At 34.8% G+C, this 19,328-nt stretch overlaps 2 protein-coding genes across 2 annotated transcripts; both read right to left on the reverse strand.

Annotated features, from left to right (window-relative positions):
* Positions 1–722: 722 nt before the first annotated feature.
* LOC105215862 (uncharacterized) lies at positions 723–1,793 on the reverse strand. The gene is made up of 3 exons (XM_011190032.3): positions 1,507–1,793; positions 1,139–1,445; positions 723–1,075 (listed from the first exon to the last, which is right to left on the reverse strand). Exons 1-3 carry the CDS (start codon positions 1,635–1,637, stop codon positions 905–907), a joined length of 609 nt encoding a protein of 202 aa, XP_011188334.1. The 5' UTR covers positions 1,638–1,793; the 3' UTR covers positions 723–904.
* A 6,697-nt stretch (positions 1,794–8,490) lies between these two features.
* LOC105215861 (rh5-interacting protein) lies at positions 8,491–18,311 on the reverse strand. Its single transcript, XM_011190030.3, has 11 exons — positions 18,154–18,311; positions 12,931–13,229; positions 12,752–12,869; positions 12,079–12,684; positions 11,758–11,877; positions 11,574–11,693; positions 10,900–11,166; positions 10,688–10,834; positions 10,489–10,617; positions 10,273–10,425; positions 8,491–9,254 (listed from the first exon to the last, which is right to left on the reverse strand). Exons 1-11 carry the CDS (start codon positions 18,218–18,220, stop codon positions 9,151–9,153), a joined length of 2,130 nt encoding a protein of 709 aa, XP_011188332.1. The 5' UTR covers positions 18,221–18,311; the 3' UTR covers positions 8,491–9,150.
* Between the last annotated feature and the right edge of the window lie 1,017 nt (positions 18,312–19,328).

Genomic DNA, 19,328 nt, shown 5'->3' on the forward strand with positions numbered 1-19,328 from the left:
ACATGTTTATAACATTCATTTGGTTTTTTATTTTTTTTATATTTAATTTTTTGATTCCACATATTTAATATTTTCTATTTTTATTATTTAAAAAATTATTTTATTATTTAAATTATTTTGAAATTCATGCTTAAGTACTATTTTATAGTGAATACCACAATTCACAATCCATCACTGTAATTGCAACTCCATGCATTCGCTAGTGTCCGCCGCCATTTCAATTGTCATGACATTACTTACAACGCGTCTGAGAAGAATTCATTGAAAATCGCTATTTTTCATAAAAATATCAAAGAAATAAATGTGCAAAATATTTATAATATTACGTGATTGTCTTTAAGAAAAATATGTGCGAAACCAATAATTTATTAGAACAATTGTTCAGGAGTGGCTACGGCAGCGAATGTGAGTGCGCTGCGCAGGCAGAGAAGAAACTTTTTCGCAGTGCTTCTGTACGTAAAAATGTAAGCATCTTTGTTGGTGTATGGAAATATTGTTGCTTGATGGTGTAAATTTCAATCATAAAACAGTAAGTGTACTCAAAAACATCCATAATACAATATTTTATTAATATTAAAAACAAAAAAATCGTGTGCGTGAGATACTGCGTAGCAACGAATTGGTGGCTGCTCTACTGAAGTAATTGGTTTCAAAACTTTGTCGCAAACATTTTGAAACTAATGGAATTTTTGGTTGTTTAGTTGAACATTTTGATTGCATTGTATTTTTGATTTGATTTGACATTTTTTTATTTTTTACAGCATTTATTCATCATCTAAAATATTTGTTAAATTATAATATAAAGACATAGTAAAATAAACATTTGTACAAAAACGGACAATTTGAAGCGATATTCAACTAAAAGCTAGCCATATACATTTATGACCATATAGCTAAATACATATCAACCCGAATTCGAACGTTCTGTATTACTACCCGATGTAGTATGTGAGGCATTAACATGTTTCGAACGCGATGCTTTCAATTTCAAAAACTTCATGCCCATCATATAGATTTTTTCGTTAGCATCCTGCAGAGCGGAGGTCAACTCTGAATTGCGTGCGACAGTGTCCTCCTAATGTAAAAATAAAACAGTACAATTATTTTCAATATCGGTGGCAAATATTTATTTCAGTACCAATAAGCGCGTGCGATCGCCGAGCAGCGTTTTGATATCGTGCATTTCACGCATCATAGCATTTCGTTCCATCATCTGATAATCGCGTTGCATACGGCATTCATCTTGCAATTCATAATTCTGATTCTTCAATTCGTACATTTCGCCCAACAGCTCGTTCTGTTTGAGTATAATGGTGCGTACAAGATTCTCCAGGTTCTCTACCGAGATTTGTGCTTCGTTGAGATGTTTTTTGAGTACCCAAATTTCCGCTTTGGCCGCCGCCAATTCGGTAGCAGACACTTCTTCGTTCAATTTGGTGACTTCCCTGAAAGACAGATGTGATAATGGAGAAAATGAAGACATTAGCGTATGGATTGCCTACTTACTCCCGCTTGTGTTCCTCCTTTGTTAGTGCCAGCGGATTTTGTGTGAACACTGAAAGGTCACTGCCGTCCGTGCTGTGTCCAATGAACTTGTGATTTTTCGATGTCACAAAATATTGACACAAGCAGGACATTTTGCTATACTTTGCTTTTATTAATTTGATATCAATGATTAATGGTTTTATTGAGGCAATGCAAATTGAAGTTTTCAAAGCTTTTTAAAGCGTGACTGAATTGAATTTTTCAAATTTCCGTTTCATATACGATATTGCGTGAAAAATAATACTCGGGTAACCATCAGTTTTTTTTTATTATTTTGTTATTTTTTACAAGGTTTTATTAAGATTGAGAATGTGAAATTAATTACGTTCACTTCTCCATACAATTTCTTGTGGACATATCATATTCTGACGTTTCTGCATCCGCTTCTCAAATAAACATCATTGATTGACATATCTAGATGCGCCACGACCCATATACAAACATCTTTGTTGACCTTTCAGAGGGTTTTGTTTACATTTCGGTAGAGATCAATAACCTTTGTCAAGATTTTGTTTACATTTGAGGATGTTTCACGTAATATCAAGTTTATTAAATTTTGAGAAGTCACGTGGAGGTCAGTTTTGTTTAAAGCTCATGTTTATTGACATCTTGATGGATCTTATGGAGTCAGGTCTGTCTACATTGTATGGGTTCATGTAAGGTTAATTCTGTTTATATTTTGAAAGGTCACATAAGGTCAAGTTTGTTGACACTTTCAGAGTTCACTTGGGGCAGATTTGCTTACATTTTGAGAAACCACTTGAGGGTCGGGTTTGCATAAACTTTTAGATATAACGGGTGGTAATACTGATTTTCAGTATTAAATTGGATAATATTTTAGAAGGAATTCAATGTCAGAAGTTCACAACTTAACCTCTCTTTTGGAGTATTGATTAATATATAATTGGATAATATTTTAGAAGGAATTCAATGTCAGAACTCTTTTCAGAAAATATCATGCTCATGGAAAAATTCTAAAAAATATAAATTTCAAAAACTTTAGCCTGAATCGATTAATTTTATTGAAAGGGAAAATAGGACGCCATACCTAGTATAGTTGGTATAGAGATTTTATAATGATGAATCGTACTCTATATAAGCAAGGAAATGAACGCAATTGTGAAAGCTTCACGGCAATCATTCGATAAAATTTTTAAAACATATCGTAACATATACATGGGCTAAGGGTCAGACCCCATTCTTAATATGTGATTTTGGAAATATTACTTACGACATTAACAATTATATATCATATATTTCAAATATTAGTTGCCTTTTTGAACCTCATTACAGTACTTAGAAAAATTTAATTGCAACTTAAAACACGCTACCAAAATAAAAAAAAAAAATAATATTTTCCTGTCGAAATGTCTAGACACTGAGCAAACTTTCTTAGCGATAATTATTGCACAATCTGATTATTCGCTGCTTACACGACTACATACCAAACTAAGACATACCAAATCGCATTCTAAAATATACATTTGAACCAATTACGGCTAAAGAGAGGTGCTCAAAAATCGTAATATGAAGTGAAATTCCTTTGCCCAACAATTAAACTACCGACACTCACGAGCTTACCTCAACATTGAGCGAATTCAAGCTGACATTGGTCAAATTGCGTGATTGAATTTATTTAATGCCAATATTTACTACACAGCTCAAGTAGCCTTGAAAGTAGATATATTTACATACATTATATAGAACTGGAAATATATATAAAATCACGAAAACGGTGTAATAATTAATTGGTAAATCGTCAATGACGGCCTAACTTTGCAGGACACCGCATTATGACGTTATTGCTTAGCCCAGAAAGTCGAAGAAACAATTTCGAATAAATACAATGAATGATGTAACCGAAAATATGTATTGGTGAAGAAGAAAAAACGTTTACTTGTAGTTTTCTTGGACGCTCATGTCATAACTATTGCGTGATTACAATCAAAAAGTGAATTTCATACGAACGAAACTTATACATATATATACATACACACTTCCAAAAATTATATATTAGCAATCGACGGTATGTGGTTGTTCAAATAAATGTATAGATTACATGAATAACACACCCTGCTTAATAATTTCGTGTATCTATCCAATTAAAAATAGTATATATGTACTTCCATCCCTGTAGAAAATTATAGTCGAACAAGTAAGGAAGGGCTAAGTTCGGGTGTAACCGAACATTTTATAATCGCAATTTACTTATTTAACTTTATTAATACACAATTTGACTCACATATTCGTCATATATATCTATTGTATAAAGTCCATTGAAAATTGGAAATCCTAATATTAGGTTAGAAGCACCGAGGTCCTAATGTTCGATATATAGGGCCTTGAAAACCTATGGTCCGATTTCGGCGATTTTTAGAATGAGGCTGCCACACTATAAACGTAGTATTTGTGCAAAGTTCTGCATCGATATCTTCACTAGTGCTTGCTTTATATATTGTAAAGTAAACGAATCAGATCGTCTTCAAAGTTCTGGTATATAGGAAGTAGGCGTGGTTGTGAAGCGATTTGGCCTATTTTTACAACATATCATTGGGATGTAAGGAAACTATTACAAACCAAGTTTCATTGAAATCGGTCGAGTAGTTCCTGAGATATGGTTTTTGATCCATAAGTGGGCGATGCCACGCCCATTTTCCATTTTGTAAAAAAATCTGAATGTAGCTTCCATATGCCATTTCTTATATGAAATTTAGTGTTTCTGGCGTTTTTCGTTAGTGAGTTAACCCACTTTTAGTAGTTTTCAACATAACCTTTGTATGGGAGGTGGGCGTGGTTATAATCCGATTTCCTCCATTTTTGGACAGTATAAGGTAGTACCTAAAATAAACGACTTTAGAAAGTTTCTTTGATATAGCTTTAGTACTTTGCGAGATATGTACAAAAAACTTAGTAGGGGGCGGGGCTACGCCCACTTCCCCAAAAAAATTACATCCACATAAAAAAAATTACATCCGCTTCATAGTGTGATCCTTCATACCAAATTTTATTTCCATAGCTTTATTTATAGCTTAGTTATGGCACTTTAAGTGTTTTCGGTTTTCGCCATTTTGTGGGCGTGGCAGTGGTCCGATTACGTCCATTTTCGAAATTAACCTTCTTATGGTGCCAAGAAATGCGTCTTCCAAGTTTCATCAAGATATCTCAATTTTTACTCAAGTTACAGCTTGCACGGACGGACAGACAGACATCCGGATTTGAACTTTTCTCGTCACCCTGATCATTTTGATATACATAACCCTATATCTAACTCGTTTAGTTTTAGGACTTACAACTAACCGTTATGTGGACAAAACTATAATACTCTAGTAGCAACTTTGTTGCGAGAGTATAGAAAAGAATATGTTTATTGAAGAACCCAGTGAGGATTTAAATACCGGCTGTATTTCTAATGGCTGGTCGGGCCTCAGCCGCATTATTAACTATTTTGGGATTTTTTTAAACTAACCGAGAGTAAATCGTTCGTTCTTGGAGTTCCGCTTGAAGTCAGTTTTTTCATGAGACCAAAAGCGTTTCATTTATTATTTAAAAGAAGTTTATAACAAGAAATACTCAATCGACAAATAATATTTCTAACTGAAAATTTCCTTTTTGGATGTTTAAGACAAAATCGTCATAACTGTTGATGTAGCTCATACACATACCGTGATTGTAGCCTATGACCTTCATTAATTTTCTAACACGTGTTGTAGTCCACATCCTTAAAATAATAAATTTGGTAGTGTGAAATGCTTATAGAATGTTATATTGTATACAAACCTCTCACATATGTATATACATACATATATATTCGAGTATATACTCAGAGTACATTGCTTACATACTGCAAGTACATATATAAATCACCAGAATTTCTATTTCTTCAGCAGTTACTTTCTAACAAGCCTAAATACTAATTTTGAGTCCGGTTCATACTTTTCCCTAACCGCCATATGTCGGAGATGACGAACTCCGACGCTCCTCTGGACTTTATTCTTTATTTATATCAGTTAGTAGGACGGGATATCTCAATAGAATTATAGGGAATGTATTACTCATATATCCATTTCTTGTTTAATATTTAATTTTTATACTCTCGCAACAAATGTTGCTAAAGAGAGTATTATAGTTTTGTTCACATAACGGTTGTTTGTAACACCCAAAACTAAACGAGTTAGATATAGGGTTATATGTACCAAAGTGATCAGGGTGAAGAGTGGAGTTCAAATCCGAATGTCTGTCTGTCCGTCCGTCCGTCTGTGCAAGATGTAACTTGAGTAAAAATTAAGATATCTTGATGAAACTTGGCACACTTATTTCTTGGCACCATAGGAAGGTTGCTTTCGAAAATGAGCAAAATCGGACCACTGCCACGCCCACGAAAACCGAAAACACATAAAGCGCCATAACTAAGCCATAAATAAAGCTATGGAAATAAAATTTGGTATGAACGATCGCACTATGAAGGGGCATATTTGGATGTAATTTTTTCGGGGGGTAGGCGTGGCCCCGCCCCCTACTAAGTTTTTTGTACATATCTCGCAAACCAATAGAGCTATATAAACCAAACTTTCTGCAGTCGTTTTTTTTAGCCTCTTCCAAATACAGTCCAAAAATGAAAGAAATCGGATAATAACCTCGCCCACCTCCCATACAAAAGTTAGGTTGAAAATTACTAAAAGTGGGTTAACTCATTAACGAAAAACGTCACAAACACTAAATTTCACATAAGAAATGACAGAGAAAAGCTGCACTCAGACGTTTTTACAAAATGGAAAATGGGCGTGGCGTCGCCCACTTATGGGTCAAAAACCAAATCTCAGGAACTACTCGACCGATTTCAATGAAGCTTGGTTTGTAATAGTTTCCTTACATCCCAATGATATGTTGTGAAAATAGGCCAAATCGCTTCACAACCACGCCTACTTCCTATATACCAGAACTTTGAAGACTATCTAAATCGTTTACTTTACAATATATAAAGCAAGCACTAGTGAAGATATCGATGCAGAACTTTGCACAAATACTACGTTTATAGTGTGGCAGCCTCATTCTAAAAATCGCCGAAATCGGACCATAGGTTTTTAAGGCCCCATATATCGAACAAAGGGACCTCGGTGCTTCTAACCTAATATTATGGTTTCCAACTTTCAATGGACTTTACACAATATATATGACGAATATGTGGGTCAAATTGTGTATTATATAATATAAATAAATAGTTAAATAATAAAAAATTGCGAGAGTATAAAATGTTCGGTTACACCCGAACTTAGCCCTTCCTTACTCGTTATTATTATAAAACATTAAAATACCAAATATATATTGAGTTAATACAAATCATAGAAACTCGAGTCCCTGCCTTTCAATATTTTCGTAGACTGACGTAACATTCATTGAATTATATTGATTACCTAATGAAGCCTTTCCAAACTCAACAGAACGTCAGTAATAACTTTTGGAGATGGTTAACATATTTTAAACCACATAATGTAGAAGAAGGTCGTAGTGAACTCGACCAAAATCGCTTAAGGGATTAGGGGTAGTCAGAGACACAAAAAAATTAGAATTTTCAGTAATTTTTTTGCTATTAAATCATGTTATTTTACAAAAGTAATAATAAGGCATTATTACACAACGTGTTGACTTGAAGTCACGAAAATTTATAACGTCCAAAGTTATAGCTGTTTGTGTTGACCTACTTCCAATCATAAGTCCTTGGAGATTCATCTAATCGGATCAATGGGATAAGAAAAATTAGTTTTATAAATAGATCATTTTGAGCCGGATCAAAGCTTTTTTCTTTTTTCAAAAATTAACAAAATGGCGGACTCAGGAATTTTTTTTCTAAATTTTCGTGAAAAATCAACTCTAATTGGTCTTAAAAAATCTAAATTTCTGAAAAAAAACTTCGATCAGGCCCAGGATTATTTTGAATTCTAAAAGCTGTATAAATCTCATTAAATCTTCTGAATGGTTTTCGAATTACAGTTGTCACAGTTCAAAAAACATTGTTTTGAAAAAAAAAAACGCATTTAAAGTTTCAAACTGTGCGTTTTGTGTGCCCGAGCACCTTTTGCTATTTGTCGAATAACTCGAAAAGTAATTATCGGATCAACTTCAAATTTTCAGAGAATATTTTTCAGATATTACACTTAACTTATATGCAAAAAAAAAAAAAAACTTGATCAGTTAGCTAGCTTGATAGCTTTGATCAATTTTTCTGGAGCACTCCCTGATAGAATTTCAATTTTTGTCTGAAACAAATAAAACAATATTTTTCGTAAAAACTGATAAATTTTGAACCGAGTGACGTGGCCGTCATTTAAAAAACAAATTTTTACCCAAATGAATACATCAAAAATTGACTTTATATTTAGGGCTACAAATACCATATAAAAAATTGGATACAATTTTTTCAAATTATTCAATGGAAAAAATCCCACGTCACTCTGTGGAAAATCTATTTAGGAAGATGTATTTTAATTTTCAAATTATTGAGTTATCGTGTACAACGTCTCGAGAAATGTGGTCTTTAGAAAAAAGCAAAAGAAGAAAGAAATGTACGCTCAGCGCGCTTCCTAATGATCATAGCATTATTAAGACATTATTTTCGGAGACATCTCAAAATACTCTTTAGAATATAAATTTAGAAAATAAGCAAAAAAAGTTAAATTTAAAGGGTGGTGTAGCATCTTAAGCGGTTTCAATTATATTTTAATTCCTTTAGCACCGCAGTCTAACTTATGTACGTAAATATTTCGGCTAGAGAATTATATTCAGCCAAGAAATGTCGACTAGAAGACATTTTTCAAAATTATTAGAGATATTTAGAAGAATAATAAGTGATTATGGAAATATTTTTAAATTTAAGAAAGAATATGTACAAACCATCTTCCAGATCTTTCTTTTCCATTATATAACTGTTTAAAAATTAAGAAATCACTATTGTAGTTTTTGGCAATAAGTTCAAAAGTTTTATTAACTATAATCTTAGGCTAAAACAAATTTGTCAATTATATTACTATAGTTAATATGCACCACAACGCACATGCACCCAGATATGACAAATATTATATTTATATATGTATTTATGTGCATATGAATAACTTACGCAGAATCTTAAGAATCTTAAATTTAAAAATAATTTTCTTTACTAGTTTACATGATTGACTTAAAATCTTCTTATCGATTAATTAATTAATTAAATACGAGTAATTGCAAAGGTTAAGTAATCATTAAGTATTGCTTTTGGAATTTTGCTTTAATTAATTATTTGTTTCTTTGATTTTTGTATATTTTATTTATACTTCACGTGTCATCTTTGTAATACTTTATGCATAATTCTTTGCGATTTCTTTCATTTCATTTCTTGTATAGTTTTTGTAAATCAAATATAAGATTGCTAAGTAATATTTTCAGGCCGGTGTTTTGCGTTTTTGCTTGAAGCGAAAAATACAAAAATGTTAATTATTTATTTATATTTTTGTTATACGTGTTACGTTTTTATTTGTTTCCCCATTCATTGTGGCTAAATAATTTTTTTATAAATAATTTACGCTCCTAATTAAAATACCATATTATATATAACCATAACTTAGATGAAATTTAATCATAATAAGCCTGTTTAATTGCGGCACTTGTTATTAAGAAAGCTGATCCTATTAATAGGAATGTTATTATTTTAAGAGCACTTGGCCTTCCGGAAGAATCTGGAAAGAAAAAATAGAAGAGTTTGTCACATTATAGAATACATTATAAAGTTTTTGAATAATGCAAGGGAATATTTTGCATGTTTTCTGATCTTAAGTAGGTTTAAGAAAGGTTTATGGGGAACTGCAATTTACTAAAAAAAAAAATGGAAAAAGAATCCCCAAAAATAGTACTTTCTAAAGATATAACTCCAACTCTGTGTGGTAATGCTGTGTATGAGAGTTCTTGTTCTCTAGAAAATGTATATTAATTACTGCCGTTTCCTTATAGAATTACTAAATTAAAAAGTTTAGAATAAATTGGGACAATCAACCTCTGTTCTAGGAGATTTCTCATCGATTTATCATCAAATCTCCCATTATTTGCGGTGCGTGCATCTTGATGATCAGAAAAGTTATGATGTTACAAATCTCCAGCCGCTTTGGAAGAGTTTGTGAATTGGTATAAGAAACCTTTCTTTCTAGAAATTTCATTCGGAAGTTGGAAATATATTTCTTTATGAAATGCACACTAAAATGGTAGTCATATCGAGTCTCTCGTCTACAGCGATATTTTTTAATAAACGCTAAGGGAAGTACATATACATCTATTCAAAAAGTTTTAGAGACCTTCTTTTTTGAGCAACACTCTGTGTCTGAATATATATACAGTTGAACTTCCATAACTCGAAGTTCTCGAAGAAGGAATAACTTGAACTCTTGAATTGGCAATAGATGCCCCCGTTAGATGTCTAATTTCATACAAACTCGGTAGTCTCTCTGACTCGAAGTTTTTTTAAGGATTATGGTGATTCGAGTTAGGCAAATTCAGTTTTACGTATAATAAAACAGGAAATTGAAACTAAAAATCCTTTATTATGAAATTCGGGATAAGTAAAGTAATTCCAATTTTTAAACTGGTGGTTCTATCCACCTGATCTGCCCTGGAATTATTTCTTACAAAGAATTTCATAGTAAACTTTGAAGGGAAGATGTCGTCGACCAGATAACCACACAGTTTCCATGATATTCTACTTACTTTTGGTACTGGACACCACACGTATACAAGTCTTCTGTTCTTCATGCGCTTGATAACCAAACTTGCATTGACAAACCGAATTACGGCATTCCACGTTTTCCGGCTCCTTTTCAACGAAACATTCTGTCGACCGAGCACAAGTTTCACCAAGGTCTGTAATGATCGTAAATGTATTAGAAATATTACACTAGATAAGAATACAAATATGCGTGTTACCTTTCTTATCCTGACAAAGCCCAAATTTAAAATGCTGTTCGGGTGTGCAGGAACATTTCTGATTCTTACAGGTAGCCAATAGTGGTTTACATTGCTCCGTTTCAATGCACTCATCGTCAAGTTCCTCAGCTGTTTTGTTAAAAATATATACGCAATTAATATAAAAATCCATTTCTTTGATCACATCGTCATCACTTACCCTCTTTGAGACACTCATCCTTAAAATGTACATAGCCCTTTTTGCATTGGCATGACTTTTCACGCTCCTCACTTGTCGGTGAGGTGAAATCACAAACCGTATTTTCTACACCACACTCCACATCGGCATCGCAAATAGCACCGACACCTAAAGTACATATAGAATATTTGAATAGATATTTTCATTCTGAAAGTGTTTTAAAGTCCACACACCTGGTATACACTTATTATCCCTTGCGATGAAATTCTCCTTACATGCACAATAATTATCTAAGCATACTCCATTCGCATATGAACTGCAGGCTTCATTCGATTCACAGTACTCGCCGAGACCCTGTTTGTAGACGCACAACTGGCGCAATTCATCGTACTCTGCATACTCATCACAGGTGCAACGTCTTGGAATTTTCGTAGGACAATAGGCTGCGCCGAACGGACTGCATTGACTGTTCGAGGTACACGATAAGGTATATTGGATTGCTGCGGTGGATTTGAAAAAGAGTTGAAAAATAATTTTTGAATAATTAAATACTCTTTCAAGGAATGAAAATGAGTAAAGATGTTACTAAAATTTTGACAAAAAATAATTAGAGAATCTCACTAGATTCGGAAGTGCGAAGTCTATGACATTTTAAAAGCGGAAACATTTAAATTGACCAGATAAGTCCTCCTGTTATTAGCTGCTAATTATGAGTTCGATGTTCTATGAACTTAGCCGCACAGGACCTACAAACCGATCCTCTGCGACACATTTCTACAACTGTTCTAATATTGAGTGAAACAAATCTCGACTAGTTCTACAAATTCTAACAAGCACTTTGCCTAATTCATGAACTCTCTTATCAGATAGCTTTACTTTCAAATTTTATAATTCAGCTGGTACTTACGTTTTCGACAAGAGCGTAAATTACGTTCGTAAAAGTAATTATTTTGGCAAATACATTTTTTGGATAATGAATCGAATGTGTGCTCACATTCGTTGGCACTCTCCGCTATCTCACCAAGCTCTGAAAGTTATCACATAACATATAGATATTTGGTAAAGGAATTATAGTTTTTCTCAAAACCCACCTGCAAAGCATTTTCCATTACTTGGATAGTACCCAGAGCTACAGAAGCAAATGTTGTGTGAGCAAATCGAATGCGGAAGTCCCGCGCACAATTTGCCATTCTCGGTGCAAGAGCTGCCATCTAAATGAGAGAAAATTAAAGGAGTGATTTTTATTACAAATGTAGTATTGATAACGTCACTTTAGCGTATGTTCATAGAAAGTAATTATTTCACAGTGTACTCTGTCTGGCTCATATTTTTTCGGAGCTAAGCAGATGTAATGTTGCATATAGAGGTCATAGGTCTTTAAGCTTGTTGAAGATACTTTTTGAAATACTTACAACGCTTTTCTTCTCCATCATCATCAGTATTCGATATCGTCGAGAAAGTCTTATCCTCATCATCGTAGCGGAATGCAGATTGACGACGTTTATAGCGCGAGAAACGGCGACTGCTCGTACTAGTAGATGTGGTGCCAGTACCAACATTCTTCACTAACGGCGCCAATGGTTTCAACTCAAAAGCATCGATACTCGTTTGTACAGCGATCTCACGTGATCTCCGTTTCTGTTCATTACCACCGGCCTCTTCTTGCTCCGTCTCGTGATCGGTATCGTCAGTCAAATCACTACGACCATTCACCAATGCTAAAGTATCTTTACTAGTACCGCTAGTTGACCTCGATGATTTCGAGAATTGTGATGTACCGTCTGATGATGGTGATTTCTCGTTGCCACCATCAGTTTTCGTGTGTGTGTTTGTGCTGGTCGTGCCGGCGTTTGTATTCGTGTGACCTGTGGGTGTCGGTGTATTGGTACGGGCATCTAAAACGGTTTTTGACGATTCCGAATCGCTTTGTGATACCTCGGCACAACTCAAATTATTGCACCGCACATTTGTTCCTAAATCTTCACAGTCCGTATGCACGACACAGGCATCGCCAATTTCTGAAATAATATTTATAAATATATTATTTAAACACTCTGGATAATTATGACTGCAAAATACACTTACTCATTGATTTACGCCGACATATATTTCCACTCCTGTGATAATAACCGTCAGCACATTTACAAACATTATCGAGGCAGGCAACCGAATCGCGATCATAACCGAAAATGCAATCATTATCCTGTATACAAAAATTTAATTTTACTATTCTTTCTCTCCATCCGTAACGCACGCCTACTCACCGTTTCGCAAGCACCATTCAAACCATTCAATAGTCTACAACGTCCACCAACATAAGTGTATCCATCGGCGCAGTCGCAGACCCCGGACTTACAACTGGCTCCCGATGGCATAAGATTGCACTGAACTGTGTCTTCGCATTGGTCACCAATTAGTGACGTCTTCAGACATGCTGTCAAGTTGCTAGCGAAAACAGCTGGAAAACTGTTACATTCACAATTTGCCGTCGCCGTGGAGCATGTTGAGTCTACGGCTGTGCAATCCGCGTTCGAAGCGCAGGGCCAGATTAATGCATCGGTTACTATGGATTGGAGAGGATGAAAAAATAGAAAACAATATTACAGTTAATATTATATTTTGAGAGTATATATTGTTGCTATAAATTAGTTCTCATAACAATACGATCGACTCTTCGGAGGTCAACCAACTGTATAGGGGTTGGAGAGCATTAGAGTGAATTAAAAAAAAAAACCACGATCGGTATGCCGTATCGTCTCTAGGGAAACTTTTTTGGCAAACTTGGTGTTCCTGATTTAGGAAGAGCATATGCAGAATTTCTATAAGAGTGTACAGCTCCTGGCGTACGCCGATGATATCGACATCATCGGAAGCTACAACCGCGCCGTTTATTCTGCTTTTTCCCGCATGGATAAGGAGGCGAAGCGAATGGGTCTGGAGGTGAATGAGGACAAGACGAAATATCTCCTGTCATCAAGCAAACAATCGGCGCATTCGCGTTTTGGCTCCCACGTCACTGTTGACAGTCATAACTTCGAAGTCGTAGATAATTTCGAATACCTGGGAACCTGCATCAACAACATGAACAATGTCAGCCTCGAAATCCAGCGCAGAATCACTCTTGTCAACAGGTGCTACTTTGGACTGAGTAGGCAATTGAAAAGTAAAGTCCTCTCTCGACGATCCAAAATCAAACTCTACAAGTCCCTCATCATTCCCGTCCTGCTTTATGGTGCTGAAGCTTGGACGATGTCAACATCAGATGAGACGACACTAGGAGTTTTCGAGAGGAAAATTTTGCGCAAAATTTATGGTCCTCAGAACATTGGCAACGGCGAATACCGCAGACGATGGAACGATGAGCTGTACGAGTTATACGACGACATTGACATAGTTCAGCGAATAAAAAGACAGCGGCTACGCTGGCTAGGTCATGTTGTCCGAATTGACAAAAACGTTCCAGCTCTGAAAGTGTTCGATGCAGTACCCGCCGGAGGAAGCCGAGGAAGGGGAAGGCCTCCACTCCGTTGGAGGGACCAGGTGGAGAGCGAACTGATTACACTTGGAATCTCCAAGTGTTTGTCTCTGTTTGTTTTTGCTTGGATAAAAATACATTCGTGTATTCGTGACGTCATGAACTTAAGTAGGGAATTTTCGTTCTTCACTTTTCGAATTAGATTCAATGCATTGAATCATTTTTATTGTGCTTTGCTCACTCATTGTGTAAAATCGCTGCAATTAAGTACAGCCTATTATCATCTCACCTCTTGACTTATTCAAATTTATAAATAAAAACTCAATACAACTAACTTGATAATTATACTCTACCCTTTTTGGTGCATATTAAAAATTTTTGGTTGCGCTATTTTCGCTACAAAGTTAAAAACAAAAACACTTTATAAAGCGTGATTCAATTACCGCAGACCTAATTATTTTTGTGCTGGAATGAGAATGCGCCATAATGCTACATACCCGTATAATACCAACACGAATCGTAAAATCAATAGGTCAAAGGTGATATGTTACGTTGCACTAGACATGTGTGCGCACATGGACGTTCGAACATTTTCATTCAAATGTATAATACACAACTTTTTATATAAGTGAGTATAATGCACATTGTTGCTATTTGTACATTAAGTATGTATAATATGTATATAAGTAGCCGTTTAGAAGGCCATAAAACATTTCACTTATCAGGGTTGCAATAAACATTAATATAAAAATTGGATTTACTAATATATGTGGGAAAACTGAAAACGAGGGCATTGCAATAAGTCTGTAACTGAAGGAGATAATAATTTTTAATTATAAAAAAATATATTTTTTTAAATATTTCGCGTTCAGCTCGGCGTTCGTGGTACTGATTTATACGGTGACGTCTTAACTTAGAATGAATTGATTATCTGTCAAACAATAAATAAAATGTCAAAATAGTATTTGGAAGCAGATGTTATTTATAATTTCAAATATATTCTCCGATAAGTAAAAAAAATATGTGCGAAAGCTTCAACTCCATATAGGCCCTTCCGTATAAAAAGGGATTTCGATTAAAGATCTATATATATTAGGTCTACAACTTTGCTTCCGCCGTTTTTTTTTTGTAAATTTAAGGCTTTTTTCACTTAGTACAGCCTCACTGTACGTATCCGAAAGCATTCGATGAGCCTCAGCCGCACTTTTCTTGGAATTAAAAAAGAAAAGCAAAATTTCCCGCAATTGTCGAGAATTCGGCTCAAAAAGTGACATTTTGACAGTTGAGAATAAGTTTGGGATGCCAGCAGATCTCACAAATATTTTGTTGGATTAATGTTGACACAAATGTCCAAGATCGATATAAAAAAATCGATTTAATCGACCAGTGCTTGACCCTAGAGACATCTATTGGAAAACGGCGGAAGCAAAGTTGTAGAGCTATATATATTTCCCGTAGTTCCTAGGTGGAACAGCGAGCCTCAATAAACAAATTATAATTAATTTTATTTACAGCTAGGAATTTAATTAATCTCCAAGAATAACCACTTCTCTGTGCTTCTGCTTCGACTTCCCGTCTCCAGGTGTTAGCTGGTATCCCGCGTCTTCGGTTTCCTTGAGGATTCCAATCGAGCGCTGTTCTACTAATGTATGACCGATCCACTTCCATTTAAGACGTCGAATTTCGATATGAATCGGTAGCTGTTTCGTTGCGGTCCAGAAATTAGCATTACTAATAACGTTAGGCCGCATTAATACCAAAAATGGGCAAATGAGGTTGGTGTTGCGAAAACATAGCCTATCCCTCCCAAACACCAACCTCACGAACGCGGCTCTGACGACCTAATAAAGACGGTATAACTTTAGAACCTGCGAGAAGGAAACTCTTACGCCACTGCCCGCCTAGAGGCGAAACCGGCAGCCCCGGAACTAGGCTCGAATGCAAAAGGCTAATCACCTACTCATCTTAAACTCTATGATTACCGAAACCGAAATAAACAAAGTTAAGATTAAGCACAATGATCTTTAAAAGCGGTAATTCGTGCGAATCACTCCGTATCAACACACTACAATATTCAGATAACTCAAAACGGGAGAATTATTGACGACTTTCTTATACAGTGTCAATTCAACCCCCTATCAATTGTATCCATTAGTTAAGATAGCTACAAACAACGGAATATAAATTAATGATTTTTTCTTTCTATATTCTAATGACGACTAATAACTTAAATTGAAATGATTTCTTACTACCTACTTATTTTTACTCTCTAATTTTGAAGTATTTATCAATCCTAGGATTTTACCGATGGCCTCGCGATAGCAAGTTCTTACGGGCAAAGTGACCTTTGTTGATAAATTTTAAATATCACAGACTTATCAAAATGACCTTATATATTCTTTTAAAAACCCTTTAGAAGCAATATCAACGATAACGAATAGATTCTCCAAATATTTCTTATATCACTAAGGGATATTTTCTTGGAATTACTAATGGAAAGTATTTCACTCCATATTGTGTGAAATTTGGTTGCTTTAATCAGAATCACACGTCTATCTCGGCCACAACTCGAAAGTATTATAAAACGTATTTTTAAATTCAAAACGGTATAAATCTACTCTGTATATCTACTTATAGCCGGAATCACAAATATACCAATATTCCACTTTTATTTGGTTTCATAAAAATTGAGGTTTCCACCGATACACGTAAACCTCAATTGACTGATATACTCAAATAAATCTATAACTAATAATATATATAACACAAATTCAGTTGCTCAGATTTGAGGAACAAGATATTATCTTAATTGGAATCATGACAAATAATGTCGTTAAGTTTAAGAATATCAAGTTTGCCAAAGGGTTAAGGACCTTTTTATACTCTCGCAACAAATGTTGCTAAAGAGAGTATTATAGTTTTGTTCACATAACGGTTGTTTGTAACACCCAAAACTAAACGAGTTAGATATAGGGTTATATATACCAAAGTGATCAGGGTGAAGAGTGGAGTTCAAATCCGAATGTCTGTCTGTCCGTCCGTCCGTCCGTCCGTCTGTGCAAGCTGTAACTTGAGTAAAAATTAAGATATCTGAATGAAACATGGCACACTTATTTCTTGGCACCATAGGAAGGTTGCTTTCGAAAATCGGACCACTGCCACGCCCACAAAATGGCTAAAACCGAAAACACATAAAGTGCCATAACTAAGCCATAAATACAGCTAAGGAAAAAAAATTGGTATGAAGGATCGCACTATGAAGGGGCATATTTGGATGTAATTTTTTTGGGGAAATGGGCGTGGCCCCGCCCGCTACTAAGACTTTTGTACATATCTCGCAAACCAATAGAGCTATATAAACCAAACTTTTTGCAGTCGTTTTTTTAGCCACTTCCTAATACAGTCCAAAAACGAAAGAAATCAGATCATAACCACGCCCACCTCCCATACAAAAGTTAGGTTGAAAATTACTAAAAGTGGGTTAACTCACTAACGAAAAACGTCAGAAACACTAAATTTCACATAAGAAATGGCAGATGAAAGCTGCACTCAGATTTTTTTTACAAAATGGAAAATGGGCGTGGCGTCGCCCACTTATGGGTCAAAAACCATATCTCAGGAACTACTCGACCGATTTCAATGAAACTTGGTTTGTAATAGTTTCCTTACATCCCCATTCTAAAAATCGCCGAAATCGGACCATAGATTTTTAAGGCCCCATGTATCGAACACGAGGACCTCGGTGCTTCTAACCTAATATTATGGTTTCCAACTTTCAATGGATTTTATACGAATATGTGGGTCAAATTGTGTATTATATAATATAAATAAAGTTAAATATATAAATTGCGAGAGTATAAAATGTTCGGTTGCACCCGAACTTAGCCCTTCCTTACTTGTTTATACATATTAGTATTCATTTTGCATTACATATTTATATGCACTTTTGGGCAAACACGTATTATTGTGCTCATAAATAATTCACTTCCCACGTCACTTCACACTTGTATACCTGCAAGGATGCCTATTGTTAGCAACAGCACCGCCGCTCCCAAGCGGTTTTGACCAATTCGCGACATTTTCTAAACTTTCACGTTCACTTTGCGAGTTTCAAATTTAAACTGGAAAATATGCAATTTCTTGCGTTCGAAAATTAAACTTTTCATGAACGTTATAATGCCTAATTATTCGTGTTAATCTAATCATCAAAGATATGTCAAGTTAAGCAGGTGTTTATCTCATTGATTTTACTACGTACTTGTGCTAGGCAATACCATGAAGTCAATATAACTAAGCAAGTTAGTCACAACTATACATATGTATGTGTGAATAAGTGTCTACATATGTAAAAGCCCACCGTCTGCTTATCGCGTCTACTAATTAATTAGTTCTCGATTTTTGTTCTAGAGTTCTTAAACCTTACAAAACCGCTTTTTATGAAGATTCTTGTTGTTGTTTTGCTTTTAATTTACTTATTATTACGTACATAGTATATTAAATCATTAATAAATCTCTGACACTGAGGTCTTACATATTTGTGGCATTGACAAGTTATAGTCTGATTTTTAAGTTTTGGTGAGAGGTGTAGGTGTAGGTATGGGATTTACCCAAAACTTTTCACACAGAGTCACATGTAACCCTGCTTCACCATCTCTATAGTTTTCAGAGCATTATCGCATTTCAAAAAATTTTAAACCAGAGATGCCCCTCCGTTTTATGATCCTCTGTCGGATTCAATTCGTTACGTCATCCTGAATATTTTGAAAAAAATTTCGCCACTAAAAATTAGTATTGTAAGGGTTAAAGTGTTGATTTTGCTGTGTAACCGAGCACCTGCTAAATACAAATAACACCTGTGGTCATACAATATTTATATTGCCTACATTATTCCATTGTACATACATATCGTGATAACTAAACAGTTCACATGAAAATATTTAAATGCTAACTAATCAATAAAAAGTTCAATAGACGAATCGAGATTATTTCGCAGACTGCATTTCATTATTTCACTGTTTCTTTGTCATACAAATTATGAGATTTTGAGACATAATTTTATAAAGACATATGTATGTATATCTTGACAGAATACACAAATCAAAGTAATTAATTTGAAATGTTGGCTTATTCATTATTATTAAACTGATATGGGTCGAATAGAAGATATCAGATTTTCATTTTTTACAC

The sequence above is a fragment of the Zeugodacus cucurbitae genome, chromosome 2 (assembly GCF_028554725.1).
Source record: "Zeugodacus cucurbitae isolate PBARC_wt_2022May chromosome 2, idZeuCucr1.2, whole genome shotgun sequence".
Taxonomy (NCBI): domain Eukaryota; kingdom Metazoa; phylum Arthropoda; class Insecta; order Diptera; family Tephritidae; genus Zeugodacus; species Zeugodacus cucurbitae.